General features: G+C 46.4%; 1 protein-coding gene across 1 annotated transcript in view; it reads left to right on the top strand.

Moving 5' to 3' along the window:
- Positions 1 to 26037, top strand: part of vti1a (vesicle transport through interaction with t-SNAREs 1A) — a 36437-nt gene extending 10400 nt beyond the window's left edge. The window contains exons 4-5 of the mRNA XM_084485957.1: positions 12495 to 12572; positions 25553 to 26037. Coding sequence (XP_084342083.1) covers positions 12495 to 12572; positions 25553 to 25750 — 276 coding nt within the window. The 3' untranslated portion in view covers positions 25751 to 26037. The remainder of the gene's footprint in view (positions 1 to 12494; positions 12573 to 25552) is intronic.
- The last annotated feature ends 242 nt before the right edge of the window (positions 26038 to 26279 follow it).

The raw sequence follows: 26279 nt of genomic DNA, 5'->3' as shown, positions 1-26279 counted from the left end.
AAAATGTGTCTTTCTCAAAAGTGGTCAATGCTGACCTTCGGGGGGATTGGGCAGCAAATAGCTTTCTGTCAGGGCAGATATTGATCGGCTCCCCTTCTCAATAAGCAGGCCCCCGCACTCTGAAGAGGAGCAAGGTAGGGAGAGGGATTGATTGGAATGAAGGAATGCAGATGAGCCGAAAAAACCCCCACTGTTGTTTGGGCCCAACCGAAGAGACGCGGGGCGAGAGGCTAGCGTGGCTTTCGCTCGCTCTCGTCTTCTTCTTCTCCCCTCTCCAGTATAAATTGACTTGTAGTGGAGTTGAGGGGGGGTGACACTCGCAGCCGCCGCGCGTATCCGGGCGCTTCCTGAGGCCGCCGGGGTCAGCAGTGAGCGTCTGCCTCTTTCTCTTCTGCGTCCAAACCCAGAAGCAATCGCTTCACTGTGGATCTCAAGGTCAGCCCTGATGGTCTCGTCTCTGCCAGCGCTTTCTTTTTTTATTTTGAAAAAGGAAACATTACGGTGGGGTGGGGTGGGGAGGGGGGCGGGGGGGGGGGGGGGGGGCGGGGGTTTGAGAGGCCGTCAGCCACGGAGGTCGCTCTCTCTTTTGTGAAGCTTTCCTTCCGCCGTGCGAAGGGGGTCGCGGGGTACAGTTTTGTTGGGATAAAGGACGCTAACATCTTGATACGTATTACAATATCACCCCTTGCCAAACTTGGTTTGGCGCCCAAACAAGAGGAGCTTTATTTAAGGCTTCTCTCGCTGCGGTGCCGGTGCAAGCTAGTGGTCACGAAGGATTCACGAGCGCCGCCGCCGCCGACTGCCCGGATTTTCGTAATGAGTGACCCATAAAATAAACAACATTAGTCTATTTTTTTCATTCAGTAAAGTCATTCTTTAAGGGTTTTTATTTTCAAAATAGCATAATTAACTTTTTTATATAATACTTTCGAAAGTTGAATGTGGTATTTAAATCACTGATTGATTACGTCGAGATGGGAGTTTTTGAGAAGACACCCCTGTGTTGGGTCTTTGTGTTTGCTCTGTTTATCTCTCTTGTGTTTGAACGCAAGCAGGTTTATATCAATTTTGGAGGTTGACTCTGTTTTGCCCTCACATCCTTCGGCATGATGATTGACACGATGGGAGTGACATGACAGACCCACATTTCGGTGTTTGTTGCGTTAAGTCGTCTTAGGTTGCCTCGCCTTAGCTGTTCTCGCTTCCTTAGAACATTGTGCCTTGCTAAAGCTGCCTCAGAGTTTAGATTAAGATTACATCTTTCTTGTTGTTTTTTTTTGACGACCCTTGAATGACACATCGTCCAATCACATGGCAGTGTTTGCCACTAGTCTCCAAGGACTGATGAGATTTTGTTCCACTTTATTTCCTCAGCCCTCCCTTCCCTTTTTTTTCTCTGCTCGTCTTTCGCCCAGCACAGATTAAAGATGTAAACACATCCTCCCCTTGGGTTTAGGAATCCTGTCTTTCATACCAGCTCTTTGTGGATAATTTGAGCAGGCGCTACCTTGTCCTGCATAACGGATCTGCATATGGTGAAGAGTCGCTGATCACAAAGCTCAACTTTTTGATTGATTGTGTGTCATGGCTTCCATTTTGGATCCTCGCTTGGGGCAAAGCAGGTTTGACACCTGAACTTGTCAGGTGTCAAACCTAACTGCTAAACTATTTGGGTAGTTTAAAACGTTATTGTCCATCAACGGTGTCCAAGAAAAGATGTGTCCTACATTACAACAAAAAAACCACAACAACCGCAGCAGAAAGTGTGATCGGAGAGTGGCACCGGTTCCAAGCGATCCCGTGTCCGTCTCTGCGTTAGAATCAGCCTCCTCCGTTTCAAAGGCGTCCCAACTAGTGGCTCAATTGAGTGGCTGGAGTGCTAATGCCCTATGAGTCGGCGGAGGTAATTTGCAAGGCCGGCCTCCTTGAAGAGTGGCCCCTGCCCAAAGGAGGGGGGAGAGAGGGGGCTGGCGCCCCGGAATCACACAGCCTATTATCAGGAAGCAGCAGACAACGGCCACATCACTGTCTGTCGGCCCGCGTTAGCACCTGTCTGCGCTGACGGCCTTGACGGCCGCCCCCAGCGCTGGGTTTGTGTGGCAGTGTGCAAATTCGGCCCTTATCTGCCAGCGCAATCGTTTCCTCACGTACTTATCTCTCCCCTACTCCCCCCTCCTCCTCCTCAACATCACCGCCCCTACCCCTCCAAGGCCTACGCGTGTGTCCCCCCCCCACACACACACACACACATGCACGCACACACACACACACACACACACGCGCGCGCACACGTTGGGTGACAGCGATCAGTATGGTTTTCAGACGTCTGGCTGGCAGCGTGGAGAAGGGCCTCCCGGGGACCCGAGCCTTGTCCCCGGGGCCCGAGTGATTGAGTGACTGCGGTGAGCCGGGGCCCAAGCGTAATAAGGTACAGATATAAAGACATGGAGACGGGATGGGATGATAACTAACCCCCCCCCCCCCCCTCCCCTTCTCCTCCTCAGCCCGGCTTTACACCTCCTTCTTCTCATCCCTCCTTTACACCTCCTTCTTCTCATCCCTCCTTTACTCCTCCTCCTCTTTTACACCTCCTTCTCCCCCCCTCCTCTTCCCCTCCTTTACACCTCCTTCTCCTCACCCCCTCGATTACACCCCCTTCTCCTCACCCATCCTTTACACCTCCTCCTCACCCCTCAATTACACCTTCTCCCCAGCCCTCCTTTACACCTCCTTATCCCGACCCCTCCTCTTCACAGCCTCCTTTACAACTCCTCCCCAACCCACCGTTTCAACTCCTCTCCTCCAACTCCTCCTCCTCACTTCTCCTTAACGCCTCCTTGGTTCTCTCCCTTTTCCTCCCACATCGGCCCCTCATCTCCTGCTCCTCACCTCTCCTCTACCTTCTCCTCCTCTTCCTCAACCCTCCACACCTCCTCTCTGCACTCCTTCCTCCCACATCGTCCCCGTCAATCCTCTGCCCCCCCATCTCCCCCGACCTCCTGTCCCTCACCCCTTCTCCTCCACCTTATCCCTCCTTTTCCTCACCCCTCCTCCTCCTCCTCCTCCTCCCCCTCCTCCTCCTCTTCCCCCCTCCACATCCCCTTCATTCCACTGCCACCCCCACCCCAACATCGTCCCCCCCCACTACTCTTCTACGCCCCCCGCCCCCCCCCCCCCCGAATCCCATCTTGTGTAAACTCGAAGTGACAGGTGACACCCAGTCTCTAGTGATGCGCTGACAAGCAGCAACCAGAATAGGTGACACTGTTTTCTGTCTCCCTTTCACCCCCTTCCTTTTTAACCCAGACTGGTTTAAGTATGGCGGCAGAGTTCATAAAGTATTTATGAAATATATTATGAATCATGCTGTAGTAGGCCTGTGGTGTGTGTGTGTGTGTGTGTGTGTGTGTGTGTGTGTGTGTGTGTGTGTGTGTGTGTGTGTGTGTGTGTGTGTGTGTGTGTGTGTGTGTGTGTGCGCACGTTGTGTGTTTTGTTTCTGGTGTCTGTTTCGGTGGGGGGCTTTTTACTAACAAACCAGTGAGTGGGAGAGGGGAAGGACTGTTGATACGGGGCCTTGATTTTTGTTTGGTGTGTATTTCCACCCACTGGTGACGGTCCACACACACACACACACACACACACACACACACACACACACACACACACACACACACACACACACACACACACACACACACTGTGTATCAAACTTCGGCCCGTAAGTGTTTCTAATGAGCACGCGCACCATTAAGAAACAGAAGCCGCCTGCTGTAGTCCAACAATTACACTCTTTCCTTGTGTGTTATGAAGCCTGCGGAGGAATCAGTGAAGCTTTGGCCTTGATCCGAACAACTATCATAGAGGATGAATTAGAGAGGGGCTCCGGTGCACCCAGAGGCTGGCGGCCATTACAGCTTCATGCCGTCTCCCGCGGAGACTCTAAACACTTTGGTGGGGCTTCCCCAAGCCCTTGTTTGTTGTGCGTTGCTGTTGTGAGCTTTTTGAAACAGCACCGGCCTTTGAGCCGTGTTTCTCTTTTGTGTATCTGCTGTTCCTCCTGGTTATTCAATGAACACACAATATTTGAACCAAAAGTAAAAAGGGTTTGTGTTTTAGGTTTAAATGTTTGGAGGGTGTATGTCATTCAACAAAATGCTTTTTGTGATGCCCTTCGATTTGTGTTTTTTCAGGAAACAGATTTTTTTTTTTATTCTGACGTATATATCGACTTTATTCCGATATTTGTACATCATCGTCTAATTATCCAATCAGACGGATTGAACTGCAGTAAAATCCTCGAGGCAACCTGCATGTGGGCTCCCAAAGCCACCTCAGCTTTACTCTGCTTTCATGCCTCAAAACACACCTTGAGACACTTTACCCACTAACCCAAGCCCTTTTTAGTTTTATTTTTTACTCTTCCACTCATCGTCGCAGCGCCAGTTCCGTCTGCAAATGAATCCCCCTCGCCGTGATTCCCAGTGTTCGCTAAACTGCTCGTCTAGCAAGAATGTGGCTAAGCAGCGAGTGCGAGCACTGATGGTGCGTGGGGGTGGGGGTGGGGGTGGGGGTGGGGGAGGCGGTCCCGTGTTGGACTGGGGCACCGGGCAGTGGCCCACCTGACCTCATCAGCATTTGAATGTGTCCCGGCGAGCGAAATGAGAAAGTATACATAAATATATAGCCCCTAATGATCCGGCTAAGCCGCTATGCGTGCTGTCGCATTGTCATGCTAATGCGGGCGCCATTCAGCGCAGACAATGGTCACGCCGCGACCGAAGACGCCGATCGCTCCTTAAGACGCGTGCACGTACGTGCGCGCGCTGGTGCACGAGCACGCGCAGTGCCCCCCACTCACGCGCCGCAACCGGCTCAGCCCAGCTCAGCACGCTGAATCTGTTGGATTCTTTGTGTTTTCCCCTTCCCTGTGTTTTTTTTTTTATATTTCTATATTTTATACATTTTTTTTTCATTTTTAGATAACGCTCCCCAAGAATAGACCATCAAACGAAAGTGAATCAGAAATTGGAGGTCAGGTGTGAGTGTCTCTCTGCGGCGGGGAAGGGGTTAAAGCCGGATGCCGGCTCTCCTTTTTATAGACGGGAAAGAAAGGCAGCGAGATGGAAGGAGGGAGAGTCACGGGGAGGGGAGGCGCTGTTCTCAGTGGGGGAGGTCATTGAACCATATGTAGGTAGCCAGGGGCTAATGGGCCAGTTGGTCCCTGCTGCTTGCCAGGTATACCACCGTGCCTGTCTCCCTCACCTCCTCCTCCTCCACCTCCTCCTCCTCCTTCTCCTCCTCTTCCTCCTCCTTCTCCTCCCCCCCCCTGCCCTCCCCGCTCCTCTAAACTCTCCTCTCCTCCACTTCCTTCTAATCTCACCTCCTTCTCAGGCTCTGACCCCGGGAGGTCCGCTCTGTTCCCTACTGCATGCCAGACGCCAGCTCCCTCCATCTGCCTCCGTCCCTCCCCTCCTCCACCCCCCCCCCTTCCTCTTTCTCTCATCCTTTCTCCATCTATCTGCCTCTATCTCTCCCTCCCTCCCTCCCTCCCTCCCCCTCTCCCTTTCTCTCCATTTCCTCACCTGTGTCTCTCCCTTCTTTCTCCTCTTTCTCCATCTCTCTCTGTCTTCCTTCGCCTCCCTCTGTTTTCCGGCTTTCTTTCTCTCTCAACTTTCTTACTCTCTCTCCCTCGCTCGCTCTTTAGCTCTCGCACACTTTCTTTCTCCTCCTCTTTTTCTCTTCTCTCTCTCTCTTTCTCTCTCTTGCTCTTCGCTCTCTCCCTATTGCTCTTGTTCTCCCCTCCCATCGAGCCTCTGTCCCCATATTTTCTATTTCACTCTCCCCCTCGTTTGTAAAGCTGTCTCCCTCACTTTTTCTATCTCCCCCCTCCCTCTCTCCCGCTCTCCCTCTCTCTCTCTCTGTCTACCTCTATGTCTCTTGACCATGGCTGACGGCCTCCCTGATGACTCTGCTCTATTGATTGGAGTTTTTCCATAGGCTCCTGTTTTACACCACAAACAATCTCTCTCTCTCTCTCTCTCTCTCTTACTCTCTCACTTTAACTCTCGCTCGCTCTCGCTCTCTCTTTCTCTAACCGCCCTCTCTAAATGTAACTCTCTATATATTTCTTCTATTCTTTGCCACCGTCACCCCCATCTGAGGGAGAAGGAGGGAGAGGAAGGAAGATCACGATGCAGGGGGTCTTTGATTTCTCATAACATGCGCCTTTATATTTCAATGGACTTAAATAACCCACCACTTTAATAGGGGCCCCTTAAACAATCCACCTCTAAGAGACCTCCATACCCCAGCCTTCAGGAGATCCTAAACGGATGTAGCTTGGGGGCTACGCCAGTTGCTTACCGCCTGTCTCACTGACTGATCCGATCTCTGCTGGCCCTAGCTCGTCGGCTACGCTAGTTGCTAACCGCTAGTCTCGATGACTGATCTGAGTTCTACTGCCCCTAGATTGTCGCCTATGCCAGTTGCTAACCATTAGTCTCGATGACTGGTTTGAGCTCTGCTGCCCTCTAGTTTGTCTTATACGCTAGTTACTAACCGCTAGTAGTGATACTGGCTGAGCTCAGCTCTGCTGCCCTCTAGCTCGTCGGCTATGCTAGTTGCTAATCGCAAGGGAAGTGGCAGCTGAGGTATCACAGTCAGGAGCACCAAAGGCCTCCGTCGGCTTCAACGGGAGCGTTTGATTCCCAGATGAACGGCAGGTATTTTATCCTCGCTGGGGCCCTGTGAGATATTTTATTCAAACGCGGAGGATCATACAGTGATATTACTCCTAATGGAGAGGATCAGATGCCATACATTATTCAAACAGCAATGAACACACACTATACAGTAGTCAAAAGGATGGTAACCGGGACAACAATTAACCGTGTTATAGTCAAACGTGAGTGATTTTGAGTGTGATTTTAATATGCTGCAGCGCAAATAATTTAGGATTTTGCATTCCTAATGATTTGAGATACTAGATCCATGATGGTTAGAGATTTTGGACATCTGAAGATTTGAGAGGTTCGGCTTTCTAATGATTTCGGATATACGCATTTCTCAGAGGGTTGAATTCACATGATTTTGAGATTTCTAATGAATCGGGCGTATTCCCTGGGAATCGCAAGCCGTGGGCAGGGGGTACTCCGAGCGATTGAGCGGTTTATAGACTTCGAACAATTTGACACATTCGATTTCTAACAAAGTCTAGAAGTTTCTACTGTTATTTAGGGAAATGTCATCCAGGATTAGGGTGAGGGCGGAGCCTCCTCCTCGCGGGTGAGGAATCTTAAACAGCTATCTCCCGGGCCGACGCGCCGCCTTTCAAGCCGGTGACACGCAGCGTTTTTGAAGCTGTTGCACGCAGACGACATCATCTCTACGCCCTTACACCTGTTTAGACGTGGCGGTGGCGCCGGTAGAGGTGGCGGTGGCGGTTTCGTTTTATCACCACGACAACATTGATCATTCACTTTTTTTTTTTTGGTGTGTGTATGCATGTGTGTATGTATGTGTTTTTTTTTTTTTTTTTTTTTTTTTTTTCCTGAGACAAAAGCGAGACTTTGCGACACTCCTTCAGTTTATTCCTTGTTTTGTTTTCTTTATTTTTGTTGCTCGCGGAAGTGGAGCGTGGCGGCACTCGCCGGCGCCTCGGAAAGCGCACCGGAGTTGCTGGCTAATGAGAGGCACCACGCTGGTTTCCACAACGCCAGGATCCCGCCTGTATCACACCACCGCCACTTTGAGATACCCACACACACACACACACACACACACACACATATGCACACGCACTCACACATGGCACAAACAATCGGGTGTACTTGCTTATCGGATGATGTCACAAATGACCGAATTCAAAAAATGTGAGGTCATTAAATAACCTCCGCTCAGTTCAAGACAAAGGAAGGGGACCATTGTGTGCAGTAGTGGTTCTTTCCTTTGTGTGTGTGTGTGTGTGTGTGTGTGTGTGTGTGTGTGTTTAAACCCCTGCCAAGCTAAGATGCATTATTTAAGAAGCTGTTGTGATACTAGTTTCTGCTTAAAGGTCTTTCCTTCCTTTTAACACACCAACCCACCTCTGCCCTTGCTTCTGGGAGGAGGAGAGATAGGGGGAGGAGGAGGGAGGTGGGAGTCACCTGGGACGGTATCCTCCAGTAGGAGCAAGAAAGAGGAGGAAAGGAAAGACGGGGAGGAAGAGGGAGAGAAAGAGGTTGAGCTCCCCTCTGATCAACTCAGTTCCAGCTCTGCTAGTAGTCACTGCTGTTTACCTCAGGAAGTCCAGCACAAATTATTTGTCGGAGGGTGTAGAGCAGGGAGTTAGAATATGAAATTAATATTTTATTAAAATAAGAGTAAAATATTCAGTGTTATTAATTGCTCAGACATTAATTGCTCATAACATCCTGGTATTGTAGTGTCATTTTAGTGTAGTATGATGTAGTTTAATATCATGGGAGTAAAGTAATATTATTTGTGGCATTTAGTTTGGGGATTTCGGTATTTGGTGTTTTCAATTGGAATAATGCTCTGAATTTGATGGAAGGAAAATAACTAATTTAATGAAACAATCATTTTTTTGTGTCTCTGCATTCTAAGTAACTAGCTGGCGAGGGGTCTAGAAAGGCATTTTTTATGATAATAATATATTTAAAAAAAAAATAATAATAATATATATCATTGTGGGTTTCTCTGAGGATGCCGGCCACACCATTAGAATATCTGATATGAATTGTTATGCATGCATATGTAATTAGGTTTTGATGGCGGTGGAGATGTCTTCAGCTCGTCTGAGAGTCATGTCAACAGTGTGTATTCTGTTTTTTTTTCTTCTCTATTTTCCTTTTTTTTTTCTTGACAGGACACAACGCCTCCACAGTTTGACAGCATGTGTAGCGTTTTAAAAGCCAGGCCGCTTTGCATAAAGTTAAGATGGCTCTTTGTACCTCTTCTTCTGTGGGCTTCCTGGAATAGAAGCAAAATCGTCACCCGAGATCTGAAATAACATGACAGATGACAGACCTTTCAAAAGGTTTTTAAATCTATGTAAAAAAAAAAAAAAAAGTATAATAATAATTTTTTCCTCCTCAGAAGTAATAAGGTGTGCTCTTACAGTGCTCATTCTTTTTTAGATTACAAAGCCCTCTGCGATTGTTTCATCTTGATTCACATTTATTAATTTCTGATCGTCATCAGCAGACAATGCCTGGAACAGAGACGTCTCAAAGTTTTATCTTAAGGAAAATCTACTCTTCTTCTCGCGTCGTATATTGCATTGTGATGTGTTATCTGTGCAATGTATAGACGGTCTGCTCCAACAGATAATAAATTCCACTGACCTCTCAACTCCCATCTCTGATGTCACCATGTCCTTGGGAATCCCGGCCAATCACGGGAGTTTTGCCTATTTTGCCTAAAAAAAACTCCCGCTTCTAATCCCAATCAATGGGTGCGTGAGGCGGTCGATAACGCACAGCTGTGCCTCGTTCTGCTTAACGCGGGGGGGAGAATAATCAGTCTACTTCTGGTGTTTTCCGGAGGGGGATGCACAAAGCCAGGAGAAGAAGAAGAAGAGGAATACCGCGGTTGTACCGTAGAGGTATCTCGTCTTTCATTCCGGTGCCATTTGCTATTCTTTTTACGTTCTCTGTTATCTGCTCTGCGCTCATTTCAAAAACACTTCCTACCCTCATCTGCAACAAACAGCTATTTAGAAAGACCCCCCCCACCTCCCCCTTAACACAAAAAAACACAGCGAAAAAAGCCGTGCCTGGTTTCAAGGCGTTGTAAGTCTAACATTCAAATCAGCGCACTTCTCAGAACTCCTCGACTCAATTACGAGTGAAGCTGGGTCTATCCAAGTCACACTACGGCACTTTAACATGAAACCCCACTTTAATGGAACATGTGGGTGTTTTTCCCCGGCTCGTACAAGCGAAAGTGCTCGCCCTGAAATTGATGCTTGTTGTCTTTCTGCGCTTTCGCTGCGGTCTGGAGAGAACTGCGGGGGGAAGAAAAAGCCCTTTTAATTAATGACGACAGCGGCGCAATGGACATTCACTGACCTGCCCCCTGACTCGATGGCTACTCTTTACACGGAAAACTGTTGAATTCATGAATTACACAGCAAATGGAAATTTCCACTATAGCTGGTTTCTTCACTGAGCCTGAGATAAATATATCTGAGCATATACAAATTGTTAATACTGTTTTCTCTTATGTCATTTATTGTTCCACAGGCATATATTATAGGAGGATTTGACACAGCTGAGCTGGCTGAAAATTCATAAACACACAGTAGTAATTTATTAAAAAAAGGGGTGTGTTTCCCTGCCATCTAATATGAAATTCTCCCTCGACAGGAAAATATAATCCGTGAAAAAAAAATTAAATAAATAAGATAGAAATATCTATATAAATAAATACAAAATATGAATTCAAATTCTCACAAAAATAATAAGGCCAATAATTGCTTGTATAAAAAAAATACATAGATTAATGATTTAACAATTATATATAATTTTATGGATTTACATTTATATACATTTTTACTAATCTTTTAATATAACGTGAAGGATCTATTCAGTTACTACAGATTATTTTTATTAACTGAAAATAAATATATATAGTTAGTCAACACTGCTGCGTGTGTGTGCGCGTGTGTCTCAGGGTGTCTTGCTGTGTGTCCTCTGGTCTCCACGGCGACAGCCATGGCGGTGCTCGGCAGGTGTTCTCCCGGTCGGACCACCGCTGGGCCATGTCTGGCTTTTCTCTTTTTATCCAGTGCCTTTACCCCAGACTCATAGCCACGATTCTGTTGCTCGGGGGCAGGACTCCCTGAAGCCCAAAGGTTGTGGGTTCCATCCCCACTTTCCACAGTCATTGGCAACAATAACCTCAACCCTGCTCCTTCATTGCGTGCATCTGAATTTGCTGTTAGTCACTTTGGATTAAAGCATGTGATTAATGACTCAATGGTGAATTGGTAATACTCAAGATGACTGTCAGTACAATAAAAACATCCAAACACACGCAGCCCATATTAAAAACCATATCCAAACCGCAACTAAAGCTGATTCAAACCACATATCAGTTAGGCACCACCTTATTCTGACTAGCGTCTGAATATTCTAAAATAATATAATAAATATATAAATAATAAACCCCAAGCTTGCTTCCAAAGTTCAGGAAGCCAGCTTGTTTCATCAGTCCTTCAGCTACTATTTGGCTGTTAGCGATTGCGCACAAACACGCACACACACACACACACACACACACACACAAAATACTATGCTAATGGTCTGTTGCCATCTCATCCTTCCCCCTGTTTAAAATGGAGGACGAGGTAGATCCAGTAGAGATTATTTGTGTTTTTTCGGAGGGTGCAGAATGTGATATTTCCATTTCCATGATGCCGCTCTTTGATTCGTCCTCCTCCTCCCTGTCACCGAGAGCACGGGAAGTCAACAAGTCTTAGTAAACACTTTTACTACTGCTAAAGCTGCTCCACTCAGTGTGTGTGTGTGTGTGTGTGTGTGTTGAGTGTGGAGGGGGCATGCCGAAAGGCTGTTTTTCTCGTTCCGGGCATCTGTAAACAAACACTACGACGGCAGCCCACCCCGCCATACTCTGAGGTGGCACACTCTGAAGTGCACGTGAAGTGTGTGTGTGTGTGTGTGTGTGTGTGTGTGTGAGCGAGTGAGAACTCTTGTATTTTTATTTATTTTGTATTTTTTTGTGGACATGGCATTCTCTCCCTCCCTCTTCCCTCGCCTATCGGGAGAGGAGAAGGAGAGAGGGAAGGAAGGAAGGAAGGGAGAGAGGGAGAGAGACAGAGCCACGGAGTGAGAGAGGGAGAGAGAGAAGTCACCAAATGCGATGTGTCTTGGCGATGGCTGATGAATTATTCCGTGTCTGGTTCCCGGGTGCCGGCGTTATCACAGAGCCCTCCACGCCACGCGCCTGACAGCGGTGACAAGACCCAGGAAAGATTTAGTGCTGACAAGTCATACTTCCACATAATGTATCTCCCTGGCCTGCCTCTTCCCATGCCCCCCCCCCTTGTTCTCACACGCACACACACACACACTCATTGTGTGGTGTGTGTTTAAGTGGGCCAGAGGGGAGGTCTTTGCTAGCCCCTTTCTGTGGCACAAAGCACCAGCAAGATCACACCGATGGAAGGCATGGGCACCATCTTAGATCTGTGTGTGTGTGTGTGTGTGTGTGTGTGTGTGTGTGTGTCTGCCCCTCATAGGTTCCACACACAGGAGCCTGGTAGTGTGAGCCTTGGGTTTGTCGCACGCTATACTCCATTAGGGGGCTCTCCTGCTTAAGGAATGACTCCTCTCTCCTCCCCCCCCCTCCTCCTCCAACGACGAATGTTCCTGGGCTAATACTTTCTCCCCCTGTTTTGTCTCCTCCTCATCTCTCTCTCTCTCTCTCTCTCTCTCTCTCTCTCTCTCTCTCTCTCTCTCTCTCTCGTGCAGAAAAGGTCACGCATCGCCTACAGTGATGAGGTTCGCAACGAGCTGCTGGGGGACGACGCTGGCTCCTCCGAGAACCAGGTGAGCCACTAATCTGGGGCCCCTCCAGGGGTGGCTCCTGCGGTGTGGGTGGCTGACGGGGCCCTCGGGGTGGGGAGGGCGGGGAGGTGGGTCCCTCCTAGGGTCCATTGAGGGCCGCCGCCCACCACTGCATAGTTGTCACCAAGTCACGCGGAAGGAACGCTGCTTAATGCAAAGCTGCTGGGGCCCAGAGCCGAGGCCGCAGAGGGGCCTGGGGCCCCCCGAAATATGGCAAGGAACGCATTGTGACCCACCCCACACACACCCACACACGCACTTTAAACTCAGAGGGGGGGAAAGTGGCACAACACAATCGCTAAGCAGTAGTCCACTTTGGTGGCGTTGAGAATTAGCCATAGGAAGGAAATCTCTTCAGGAAACAAATTTTCCGCAAAATGATCTTTTTAAAATCTTTTTTATCAGAGTAGTCATTTTTATATGATAAATATCTCTAATGTTTTAACCGTACAAAAGCAGAAAGTGATTGACATTTAATTTCAGTGTTGTGCATTGGCTCTCTGAACTCTCTGGGTACAAAACAGCAATAGCTGAAAAAACGTTGCAATCTTCTCTCTCTCTGCTATTGTGACAACATTGACGGCAGAAAAACAACAGAAATTAGCCCCCTCAAAACAAGGCCCGTGATTTATTCACAGCGGTTATTAAAACCGCCCTGATGGGGGGTGGAGGAGGAGCCGAGAGAGAAATAAATGAAATAAAACAACTATCTTCGAATCTGATCTTAATTGGCCCAAATCAGCCTTGTATTATTTTTCTTCTCTTTTTCACAACCATACATATTGTTTTGAACAACTGTGTGAAGTGGCACATCAAAAACGCCAGCAGATTGGTCTAGAGATGCTCTTCACTCTCTCACTCACCTGCACAGCTGCCAGTCAGAGGCAGCCGATCTCAACTCTGACCAAGCGTCCTTTGACTAATTATACACCTTTACTGTAGTCTCTTCAGAGTTACCGTCTTCCTAAAGCACATATGCCTCAAATGCAAAAAAAATACACACACATATACACACACGTATACACACACACACACACACACATATGCACCCATACAGAACAACAGCAGCACACGCATGTTAATAAGAGTTCCTTGACAGGCATTATAACAATGGGAAAAAAAACAACTGAAAAATGGACAATAAAATGCAGATTTGGGTATTTAGTCCCTTGTCACTTCGCAGAAGTACAGTTAATGTATTCACAGTCAAGCTAAGCTAAATAAACTTCTCCCTTCTCCCTCTCTCTCTCTCTCTCTCTGTTTTTTGAACTCCTTCTGATTACCATTTCAATGCTGACCCATGACCCGCACATCTTAGGAACATATGTATGGCTGAGCGGAGATGTGTAATTGATATGCATATTATGGGATAAATTAGCGAGACGTCAGAGCGATTCTGGCGATTTCAGTTCTCTCTGCGTTGGCGACGGCACCAGCGTCGCTGGCAGAGTTGTCACGTTTTGAGACGCTGACGGCTTCCCGTCTCCACCCTGTCAAAGGAGCCCCCTCGGAGAATGACCTGCGTTTCATTCCATTTTTGTTTTCCTTTTCATCGGAGGGAAAATATGGATTATTCATAAACACAGAATGTACACAACTTTGAGGGGGAAAAAACATTTGGTTAATTATTTATTCAAATTTGGCAGGGATGTGATGGGTCATAGTCAATATTTTAATTATTTAATTGGTAAATAGAAATAAACTTTGCCTTTTTTGAAAAACAATGCTCGATACAAGTTGTTTTTGTGTCAAGGATATTAGCACCGTGGCATTTCATAAGCGGTTCTTATGTGTACGCAAACAAGCTGAGAATTTAGCTGTTCATACATTTATTGAACTTTTTAGAGACGGAAATTTATGCCAAGATTCTGAAATTTCGAAAGCAGCAGTACATAATGGGTATTATTCAGGAAAGTTGGTATTAGAAACTTTGTTACTGTAGTTATGTTTGGAATATACAGAATAGACATTGTGTGCATGGACAATAAAGTTATATATATATAAAAAAAACAGCCTAACAAATAATACAATATCTGGGTATGTTTAGTAAAGGTTATGGTACAAAATGATGCGAAAAAAGTAACCAACGTGCTGAAAGACACAATGTAAAACGAATTTCGTCTTATTTAAAATATTCAGTTTTAAAAAGATCACTACATATATAATGTTTTATGTGAATGATGAATTTATATATTTGTAAGCACACATACACACATACAAATGACTGAAGGTCAAGTGAAAAAGGGTTTGGGACTTAGAAAATAATTAAGTGCACCTGCAAAATAAAAAGATAAACAAATCTCCCACATCTCTAGCACAAATTCTTAATGTTTATAAACTAAAGAATACTATCATATCTTCCCAGGAAGGGCAATGCAACCATTTTAAATTCCCTTTTCAACTTTATTATATTTTCTTTAATCGAACACATGGGAGAAGGCGACGTGTGTCTGTGTGTGTGTATATTTGTGTATTAGTGTGTTTTGAAGGTGTGTGTGTGTGGAGAGGGAAGTTAAGGCAGGGCAAGGCGGTCAATTTAATTCCTGGCGATCTGAAAGGGGTCACGATCATTTGGTGCAGGCCTGGCTCGGCAGATCATTACTAGCCTCCAATCCGCGGCTACACGGTAAGGATTTATACTTAAGTAAATGGGAAGCTGCCACCGAGTTCACAAACTGCCGCCTTGGCCCCTCCGTAATGGCCAAAGGAGGGTTTAATAGAGTTGGGTATTTATTCGTTATCTGTGTGTGGACAGAGACTGATTTGGCGCTATCGCACTGTTTCTTATAATGCGCTGAGCTGCCTTCATAACACATGCTTCTTCCCTCTTTCTTTTTATTCCTTCTGCTGCAACAGACACACCCGTAGATGTACACACACTGACACACACTCACATGCACGCTGGCATGTTCACACACATGCACACAGGCGTGCACACACGTGCAGGCGATAATGCACATAAATGTGTTCACATGCACACGGCACTTACACACACTGGCGCATACACACCACAAAAGCCGCACGCACGCACACACACACACACGCATACAAATGCTATATGGAATAGTTTCGATTTCAGTCACAGCAGAAGGCTTGGCCACCAGAGATACTGCTGGTTTCAGCCGGCATGGGCCAGATTTTACCCACTACAAAGGAAACAGATTACCACTTGTATCAAATTCTGTATTGGATTAAAAAAAAAATCATTTGTTTGAAAAAAAAAATGCTGATTATCATAACAGAAAAGGAAATTGCAGCAGTGCAATTTTTGAATACTGGCGAAGGAATCGCCAAAACACAGGAGCCTTCGATGGTGAGAGTAATTACAACAGCCACAAAACAATCCAGTGTTTACCGCTGTTACTGTGGAGCCAAGGCGGCTCCCGACTACGATGCCAAAGAAAAACAAAAAAAGATACAAAAAACGCAAACCTAAAAAATGTGAGGAGAGAGGAGCCATTGTGCGGCGAAAAACCCCACACATTGTGTCTTAGAATCCACTGAGCGGATTTGCAATCAGTGGAGCAGCACAAATGAGCTCCAGCGTGGATTGTTGAGGACTCATTGAGTCAGATTTCAGGGCAGAGGTGAAGGCTTTTGGGCCTGTTGAAGCCGCAAATGTCCCACTCTATGGTGTAGTTTTAAACTTTGGGCCTCTTCCGTAATATATTCTCAGTGGGGAGGCCATTTTGAGGTTTGCGTTCATAGACGCAAGAAAGGGTTTGACGACCCCTTAGTCCTTTTTAAATAACAAGACAGCCTTTTTTTGTTAACGCTTTTTATATTTTAATTTATATATTAAGGTGTTGGTGATATATCTTTTTTTGGAACCCCATTTTATATATATATTATTTTATTTTATTTATTTATATGGTATTTATTTGAGAAATGTCCTTGTAAATGTCCAATCCTCCTTTCTAAACTATGGTTAAAGAAGAAATCTGTATTTGTGTTATGTACACAAAATAAATGTTGATTTACAACAAAGCATGAATGTTTCAAAAGACGTCTATGTTAACATTTTATTACTCTCATTCCCAATTTTTTTACTAAAAATGGGAACAGTCAACAAAGATCTTTGAAATCATAACGTTCATCTGAACATAGAGGAAAATGTGAACGCTTTTTAAGGCAACCCCAGCCATTAAAAAAAAAAAAAAAAAATTCCTCCTCCTTTAAACCTCTCACACGACAATCAAGATCATAATTCATGAACGCTGTTCCTGTGTTCCGACCCGTTACCACGGCAAACTCCTCCATCCTGTCGAATTCAGAGTGACCCGTCGCTACGGCGATGAGATGAGAGCGAGGTAATAGTGGCCGTGAGCCTCTCCTCAGATCACACAACCTTTAATCTCACACAAGAAATGACATAAAGAAAATCACCTGCAAAGGCTGACAAATTAAGAAGTGTGTCCCTACCCACTCCCCCCTCCGCCTGCCCTGCCAAAAGTGCTCCAGCACTACCCCCACCACAACCCACCCACCCATCATTGACTTTTCACGGCTCTCACTTATGAATTAGCTGGGGAAGCCCAAAACCTTTTAATTACAATTAAGGCTTGATTAACAAGTAAATGGGATTATTGGCTTGCCTAGATTGGTCTAACTCGTTATCAAAGATGTGAGGGTTTTTCTTTTTTTTCTCCCCGTCACAAGAATGGCAATGGCTCTCCCTTTCTACTTCGCTTTAGATAACCCATTCTCTTTCATCAGAAATGAATAGCTAATGCCCAGATTCATATTTCATGATCCTTGGCTGTCCCCAAATAAGCATGTTATGTATTTATGTATATATATGTATACGTGGCTGGCCTCACATGCCTCCTCATGCGTCGTCCGCTCAGCGGGTGTCTGTGTTGCGATACACAATGTACATGAAATATTGACAAGTCATCAGGGTTGATGGACAGCAGGGGAGGACTTGGTTGTATTTCTGTTTTCCGTGGCGTATCAGACTGTGTGATGCCTCCTCCTTGATGTTGCTAGTTGAGACGCGGGGAGCGGAGCGATCCCTTCCTATGCTTTCTGTAATTTGACAGCCGCATCACTTGATCTTTTGTTTGTACCAAATAGTGGTGTGCGAGTGGCGTGTTTAGCTTCGTTTAATTCGTTTGTCGTGCATGCTTTTTCCTATCCAACCCAAACGCTGAAAACACGCAAACGGATAAATCGTCAAGGTTAATTCTGTACGCAAACGCAAAGGGCTGATCTCCCTCCTGCCTCCTGTCATTCTCTTTTATCTGTTTATCACTCTGCCTCTATTTCCCTTTCCTCTCTCTCTTCCCCCCCTGTCTTTGGCTTTGGCGTGGCAGCTGATAAAGTTACGAGAGGAGGTAAGTCACCCACCGTTTGTGTCTGCCTTCCTACATGGCCCTCGACCTTCACTCGCCCTCAATTGAACGACCGCGGGCCTTCTGTTGTTCTATACATGGCACGCTCACCCTTCCCCCCCACCCCCAAGTACCAATTAATTACTCTGGTAATTAATTAACAATGTCTACGGTCTCGATCCATGTTGGCACTCATTTTGTTATTTATTTCCGACATCTCCTTTTGAACACAAACATTTAGAAATGGGTCTTAAAGTGGTGAAGACCAGGGTGATGATTCTGAATCCTGAGTGCAGAGCAACAGTGTAGGAGAGGGTGTTTTTAGAACTGATTGGAACGCAGCCTCAGCATTCACTTCTGAATCGGAATAAAGTGGTCAGTTCCCCGTTGTTGACGAGCCAAATTTCCATTTTTCCCCGCTGAGCCATCCCATTGCTACCGTTGGGTTAAAGCGATAAAATCAATTCAATCCTAAATGTACCACAGGGCTCATTACCGGGGCATTTAACATTCAGAAATTCTAACTGCTCGCCTCTGTCTCCGAGTCCCTTCGCAGTGGCCTGTATACACTGAATTCTTAGGTGTTCCAATCTGTAAAACCAAACCTCCTTCACGGACCCCCGTGCCTTATTGAAATTTTGCTCTGTGCTCTGGATTCAGAATTGTAACACTGCCCACAACACGGCCGCTATCTTCACACAGAATTTAAACTGCACTGCCTCAGTCTCTAGGTCTGTGAGCATGCGCAGTGGCAGTAAACACAGAACTGAAACTTGTGGATTCGTTTGTTTGTGGGCGCAATAGGAGAAATGCCGGGGCAGTTCATCTGTGCTCTCAAAGATACAGCTGTGGGCGCCTGCTAAACACGCGTTTGGAATGTAATGGATGTCAATTGATCGCCAGCTACTCGATTTTGGAATGCGTATTACTGATCTGGACATGTCAACAATCAAACTGGGCTCCTAACAACCGGCAAAATCCTTTTGCGTTACAACAGAACCCACAAACAGAATTTCTGCCAAAAGTCAGCTACTTGCTTGATGGCTCATCGCTGTTATTTATTTATCAACTTTCAAATCAGTTTGAAGTGGTGTAATGTTGACCACCTGAATTCAATGACCCAATGGTACATGTTGGTTGTTCTGTAGCTTTTGCTATTTCCTTCATTATCTACATCTCACATCCCCATGACCACACAGTAGTTTGGTCTGTCTGCAGCAGCCAAAATGACCCAATAATCCACTCCAGACCGGGGTTGATCTGGGTTGAAAGCACTTTCACTCAAAGAAACCGTCCGTATGCATTGTTTCTTGCAGCAGACCAATACGTTCCAGGGGCTCGAGCTATGTGGTCATGCCAACCGCCGACAGTAAACCAACATCCGTTTCTATACATCAAATGCTTCCCATTATTTACAAGCAGGGTTTCCCCCCGGCCCGTGGGGCAGGGGCCCAGACCCTTCGCGGGGTGCTTCCTGTTTGCGGGGCCCACGTGGTACTATCTGCTGTTATTGAACCAACTCTTCGCCAGCATTGCATCCCTCTATCCAAGTCTCTGTTCCTTCTCCATGTGAATCAAAGGCTGGCGGCACGTACACACACACACACACACACACACACACACACACACACACACACACACACACACACACGCCTCAAGAAGAGCAAGAAAAAAAAAACTATACCCTTTTTATTTTTTTTATTTCTTTCAGCTGGAAAACATGTTTAAATATTTAGCACTTATATTCACAGCTGTTTGACACTTGTAATTCCTCGTATTACAAGTCCCAAACATACGGCGGCAAAGATCACACAGTCGCCCCCGAAACGCAGCCGTCATGGTTATTCACTTTGACTCCCTCCCCCGCCCTCATTGAAATAATAAGGAAATCATCTGAACTTTGGAAAATGGCGATAGTAACCGTCTGTGTTTGATATTGGAAGAAGAGGGGAGAGAGAGAGTTTCTTTTGAGCTGCAGCTGTGTTGATCCGGGGGGGGGGGGGTGGGGGGTGGGGGGGGGGGGGCGCCGTTAATAACTTTGCACCGCCGAGTGTTTCCCTGCACTAAAAGGCACAACAAAAAAACATAATTCTGGCGGCTTCTAAGAAGGTCTTTGTTCAAAATGTAGGTGTCAGATAAAAAGGCATACATTCATAAACAAGCGAGAAGGGTTCACGGCGGTGAACCTACGAGACGCACCATTATGCTTCTTTATTGCGTTGATGCTGGATGACTGCCACACCGGATGCCGAGATACAATTTCGATAAGATCCTGGCTTTTTTTCTTCTTTTTTGAGAAGCTTGAGGCAAGCGGTCCTCATGTGCACCATGCTAAGTGTAGGGGTGTGAGTGTGTGTGTGTGTGTGTGTTGGTGTGGGGACACTTCTTTATCTGAGTTGATGGTAACGTGTGTCCTCATATCGTCCTTCCCTTGGGTCCTTCGAGGAGATCCGTAGGGGTCGAGTCTTAATACCGACTGTAGGAGCTGTTCGTTTTGGAAACGTCTGCCATTTTACATTCTCCCCTCTCTGATTGTGCTGAGGCGTTTTTCTGTTGGGAAGTGTTATTATTGATGGAGGCTGTTTCCTGTAGGGCGGGTGTTAGGAGGCTGTTTCCTGTTAGGGCGGGTGTTTTTTGATAACTGGCGAACACAATCCTGGAAGAGCGCTTGGTTCTTGCAACATAGGAAAAATTTGGGCCGTAATATGGTAATTAGGGGTTCGACCATTTTGTTATTGTATAAAAAAACATATGACTGTCATTAGGTGGATACCAATACACCCCACTATCCATAAACCCAAATTGTGGTACTGCACCCAAAGGTGGCGCTATTTAAAAAAATTATAAACTAGCCTTATTTATCCTTACCAGATTGACCTGGACTCAAAATTCTTTCATCACATCAATCTCTAAAATCAGATGCATCTTTTTCACCCAGGTCTTCTGCTCTAAAAATGTTTACTTTTCCCACAATTTCATAGAAAAGCCAAACGTCCACAGTCTCAGCCCATTTTTCCTATATGACCATTTTGTAATTGTACCTACCATACGATATCATTAGGTGGATACCATTAACAGTGCACATTTTCAGATCTGTACTCTTTTAAGTCATTTTCACCATGTGAATGAGGCTACAATTCAGGTTTGTCAGGGGCTCAACGGGATAATGCCTTGTACTGGTGATCCTTAGGTTTAGTCCCGACTCCCGATTATAGCATTATGAACAAGCTGAACATGACAGACTATTCTAATCTATTGCTCTGCAACCCACTCACCTGAAAGCCGAGTACAGTATGGCATTAAGGGGAACATCTTCATCAAAATCTTTCCTTCATAATTATATGTCATATTTATTTATCTTCCATATATATCTTCCATTAGTGTATTCTTGACTTTTCATTTTGCTCTGACCCCGTTAATCGCAGCTTGTGGTTATATTTTCCTTTTGATATTGTTTGTTCTTGGAACGGAAAATCATTGGAACGTAAGAAAAACCTAGACTGGTTGGTTGATTGACTTGATTGATTGATTGAATGTGATGATGGTTGGATATTAATTGGCACCAGGTCCATAGATGGAAGCCATGGATATTGATCAAAACTTGTCAACAAGCATTCTTCTATAATATATATCTCAGTAACATTTTGTTTGCAACTTTAGAGAGGGACGGTTAGTACTCACTCATCATCATCGTTCATCAGTCATTTCAAACCGGTTTTGTTCAGCTCGCTGGTTAATTTGCAGAGTCACTGGCGTCGGTGGAACAGAATGTGTTATGTGGTGGGTGTTTGGGGAACGGGATCCAACCCTTTTTTTATTTTTTTACCTTTTGTTTATGTTCCAAAAAACGGTCCAAACCGGAACAAACCTGTTCCCGGCAGGAGTCCCGTTGTTTTTCGGCAGAAGGTGGTGTTTTTCTTTTTGTCAAAGCGACACCACAGACAACGGTACCGACTGGCAACATCTGATACGGGCTGCATTGTGTTTTCAGTTTTAATTAAACAAGTTGTTTGCCCGCTACTTTTCACAATGTCACCCCGTCATCTTTCCAGTAGGCAGGGGTCGTCCAGCGCACCATCCCCGGAGATGTGCAAGGCGAACCCTCACCCCTTCCTTCAGGTGTTGTCACCGTCAAACCCAGAGACGTGCTATTCTAATGATCACACGCACATATGGTGTTACCGCCACCAGCCAGCCAACGCTGCCTACCCCCCCCCCCCCAGCAGCTCTCTCTCTCTCTCTCTCTCTCTCTCTCTCTCTCTCTCTGCCCTGAAAGACAACAGAATGAGGTAGAAAACGGAGGGAAATTCCAGGGGGTTGGTGGGGAGGGGAGGGGGGTGGGTGGGGGGGGGGGGGGGGGGGGGGCGCAGCTTTGAAGTGGCTTCCTGTCGCAGCTCGTCTGCCGGCCGCCGCAGCGAGATGTGTCACCTTTGCCGAGGGGGAGTTGGGGGAAGAGAGCGGCGTTTCGAATGGTAATGATAACATGCTAATCACCGCGGCACTTTGAAGCCGCCGCCACCACCACCTCCGCCACCGCCGCCGCCGCCGCCACCACCGCCACCGCCACTGCCGCCGAGCACTTCTACTGTCAGTATCTCAGGCTGCGGTGTGCTTCCGGGCACCGCGCACACACTGCCACACCAGCCTCGGTCGAGGTGCATTAGCTTAAGCATTGCATGCCAATGCGTTGCATTACCCACCCCGTCTCGGTTGTTCCACAGGGGCTCATTAAAACACCCCAAGCCCGGCACCCCCCCCCCCCCCTCCCCCCCCCCTCTCCTCTCCTAGTAGCGGGGGAAGAGCTACGGCTAATGCTAACGCCGCCGGTGCGATTGCCAAACCCAATATTTCTACACAAGCGTCTTCACAAACGCCAGCCCTTCCTCGTCTCCTGATGCCAGCCATCCATCCGCCCAATCGTCCAACCACCCATCCACCCATCCACCCACTCAGTCATTCAACCAGCCATCCATCCATCCACCCATCTATCAAACCATCCAGCCACCCACCCACTCACTCACTCACCCAGCCACCCATCCTTCCAACCATTCATCCATCCACCCACCCATTTCTGCCATTCCTTCAACTATTAAAACACATCACTGCAATTTTAAATGACATCTGTCAGTGGCGAGGAGGGAAAAAATGAGAGCGAGCAAGAGAAGACGAGGCAGGTCTCTTTCTTTCCACCTCATCCTTCCATCTCTTCACCCCAGTTCTACCCTTACTCTCTCTATATCCCTCCCCATCTCTCTCTTCCCCTCTCCCTCCCCTCCATCTCTTCATTTCCCATCCCTCTCTGATTGTCAAACTTTCAAAAAGTGTCATTGACTTGTTTCCCTCTCGCTCTTTCTTATTTTGTGTCTCCGTTTGGTTTCCTCTGAGTGATTATCGGGTCTGCGTGTGTGACAGCTTAACCACAACCGGAGATTGATCCCGCCCCTCTGCCGCCTCCTCATAGGCTGATCAGAAGCCGTCTCCTGTCAATCTGCTTGTTTTTCAACTTTCAAGCGAGTCACCTCTGATAGTTCAGATTGAGTTAACACAGGAAATCAGAAGGGTCATCAAAAATGTTGGAAGATGTTTGAGAACTGCAGAATATTTGATTTGACTGTTGGAATGACAGCGTAAAATAAATTTGCTGTTCATTGGAGGTGACCTTGGTAAAAATCCTTCTTGTGTTTTTCACACCAAACCAGATCATCCAATGTAGTTAGAGGTAGAGGTATTTGGATTCCTCTGAGCTCAGCAAGGATTTGCGTTCATATGAAAAGGATATAATTCGGCTTTGAATAAAACCGGTCGTAAAGGTTAAGATATTTGTATGGAGGAAAGTGAAAAACATGCATTATAAAATTCCAGGCAAAGTGGAGGGTTTCAATGAGAAACATATCTGAATACAATTGCATAGATGCACATAAAACATAAAACTAGGGCCTTACCTAGTCTCCTACTTATATGATTAGCCCATACCAAACAGGTCAATTGGATTAATCATAACGTGGCTGGAGTGTATATGAAAACACCTCAATGCTTAATGTTTCTCAATGTATTCCGATCCCATACCTGTACTGTCCTATACATCAACAAACCCCGTTTTCATTGTCTTCATTTTATTAACCTAGGACACTACAGTAAATCTAACCAAACAAAGACATATTTAAGGGCAACAGAGAAACGCAAGCCTTTATCTGCACACCTTCATATATGAACCGCGTGTCAGGCCTGCTATGTTGATGCGCTGAATGGGTAATTGGCTGCGGAGGATCCGAGCAGACATGGATAATAAAAGAAGATGTCACATCCGCTGCAGAACACTCAAGGCCATCGATTAAATGCTTGGACTTTTCTCTTGCATCTGCGTGCGTCGTGGAGGAATACAGCAGAGGGAAAGAACAGAAAAACAAACTCCTTGTGTGTTTTTTCGGCTGCGTTTATTGCCAGCGACCAGAACTTTTTCCATCAACAGGTCTCGAGGTTTCTCTCCAGAGGCCACGGCAATCGCCTTGATACACCTTAAAAAAAGGCCCAATAAATAAACAATTCAATATTTATGGGACCCGGCATTCCTTGATACGTCTCAGAATCCAGGGCTTTTAATGGACAACCTTGTCCATTGTTGATCGCCATGAATCAGGCAACGCCAGCGAGGTGACCGCGGTGTGAGATGTTTGCAGTGGGGAGACATTCATCATGCCGTCTATTGCTCGATTATAGATATGAAGTCGACCCCCAGCGGAGGCCCCATTACCTGATTTGGTGCTTGTGTTTATTTTGTTTCCTTTTGTGTATGAAACGAAGCGGTCTTCGCTTTACCTTAACACGATTAGATTTCATGCGTCTATCGTCCACACTTGGAGGGTCAAGTGGGTCTGGTCAGGGCCAGCGTGGTCTTCCTGAATCTCTCTCCCGCTCTCCACGCCGGGGAGCGTTCCAGCACCGCTTTGTTCTGTTGAGTTGGTTGCATTGAACGGCTCCTTTGCGATGCATTCAGGGCGTATGGCGTACCTGAGAGGGACATTTAAGTGTAGGCAGATGCTGTTTCCCTTTAAAAATCCCCACCGATGGTTGGTGGTATTTAGATTGTCCTTGAGATATATATTCCCCATTGAGAAATATCAGCGTGAATACATTGGTGTGAATAGATTCATGTTGAACTGTTTGTTTTGTTTGTTTCTTTTTTAAAGCTACATCCTTGAAACGTATGTTTCCAGAAAGGGTGCGGGTGAGATGGGCAATAGCACACGTGTGCTCCACACACGTTCTTCTCATGCACACACCGTGACAGTGATACAGTTTACATGTTGAGCCTGCAATGGTATATTGTTGTTACCACGACAAACACTCGTTCACCACGAGGGGCTCTACATTAATGTCACCACCACCTTGTCTGTGCGTCTCACTGCCTGCCTGTCGCCAAATCTGCCTGTAACTCCTCTGTTTTTCTGTGTCTGTATACCTGTCTTGTCTGCCCAAATGTCTGTCTCTTTCTCCATCCATCCATTCGTCCATGGCCCCTTGTTCAACAGGTTTTGCCTCCTCAGTAATGATGAACTGTCAATCAAGGTTGCATTGTTTTGTGTCAGTTTGAATCCCTGTAACTTTATTGGTACCTCTGTTTGGTTACAGAGGGCTCATCTACTGGACAACACGGAGAAGCTGGAGAGATCTTCCAGGAGGCTGGAGGCTGGGTACCAGATAGCCGTGGAGACTGGTAAGTCGTGTGTGTGTGTGTGTGTGTGTGTGTGTGTGAGATATGTTGAACTGTGTGGGGGTGTGGTATGCAGTGATGCATATATACGTTTGTGTGTGTGTGTATTTCTGTGAAGGATTTGGGTGAGGGGGGGGTGTAGTTGATGTGGGGTAAGATAGTGGTGGAGAAGGGCGAGCGACAGCAAATTGTCTTGCTCATACACAGACCTGTGTGTGTGTGTAATTGTGTATTTGGTGGGGGTAGTGTGTGTGTGTGTGTGTGTGTGGAGCTTGGTATGATGGGGTTTGGGAAAAGAAATCCCACATCGTGCCTTGACGACTGGTGACATTTTCAGGAGAACATCAAAGATGAGGGAGAGAGAGGGAGAGGTGTATGGACGACATAGTGAGCTCACATCCACTTCTACCCCCCCCCCCATCCCCGCAAGAAAATTCATGCATTTATTTCTGGGGCTACTAGTGTGTCTGTGTTGCATTTGTCTGTTTGCGTGTGTGTTTGTGGATGTGTTTGTGTCTGTTTAGGGATGTGCATGTGTTTATGTGTGTGTGTGTGCGCGTGCCCAGAGGTTTGCCTGTGTGTGTGTGTGTGTGTGTGTGTTTGTGAGTGTGTGATTTTCTAGCATGCTTGCAGACAGCAGGTCTA

Source organism: Micromesistius poutassou, assembly GCF_964030765.1.
Source record: "Micromesistius poutassou genome assembly, chromosome: 21".
Classification (NCBI taxonomy): domain Eukaryota; kingdom Metazoa; phylum Chordata; class Actinopteri; order Gadiformes; family Gadidae; genus Micromesistius; species Micromesistius poutassou.
Note: the sequence above shows the minus strand (reverse complement) of the source record. Positions and strands in the feature narration are given on the sequence as shown.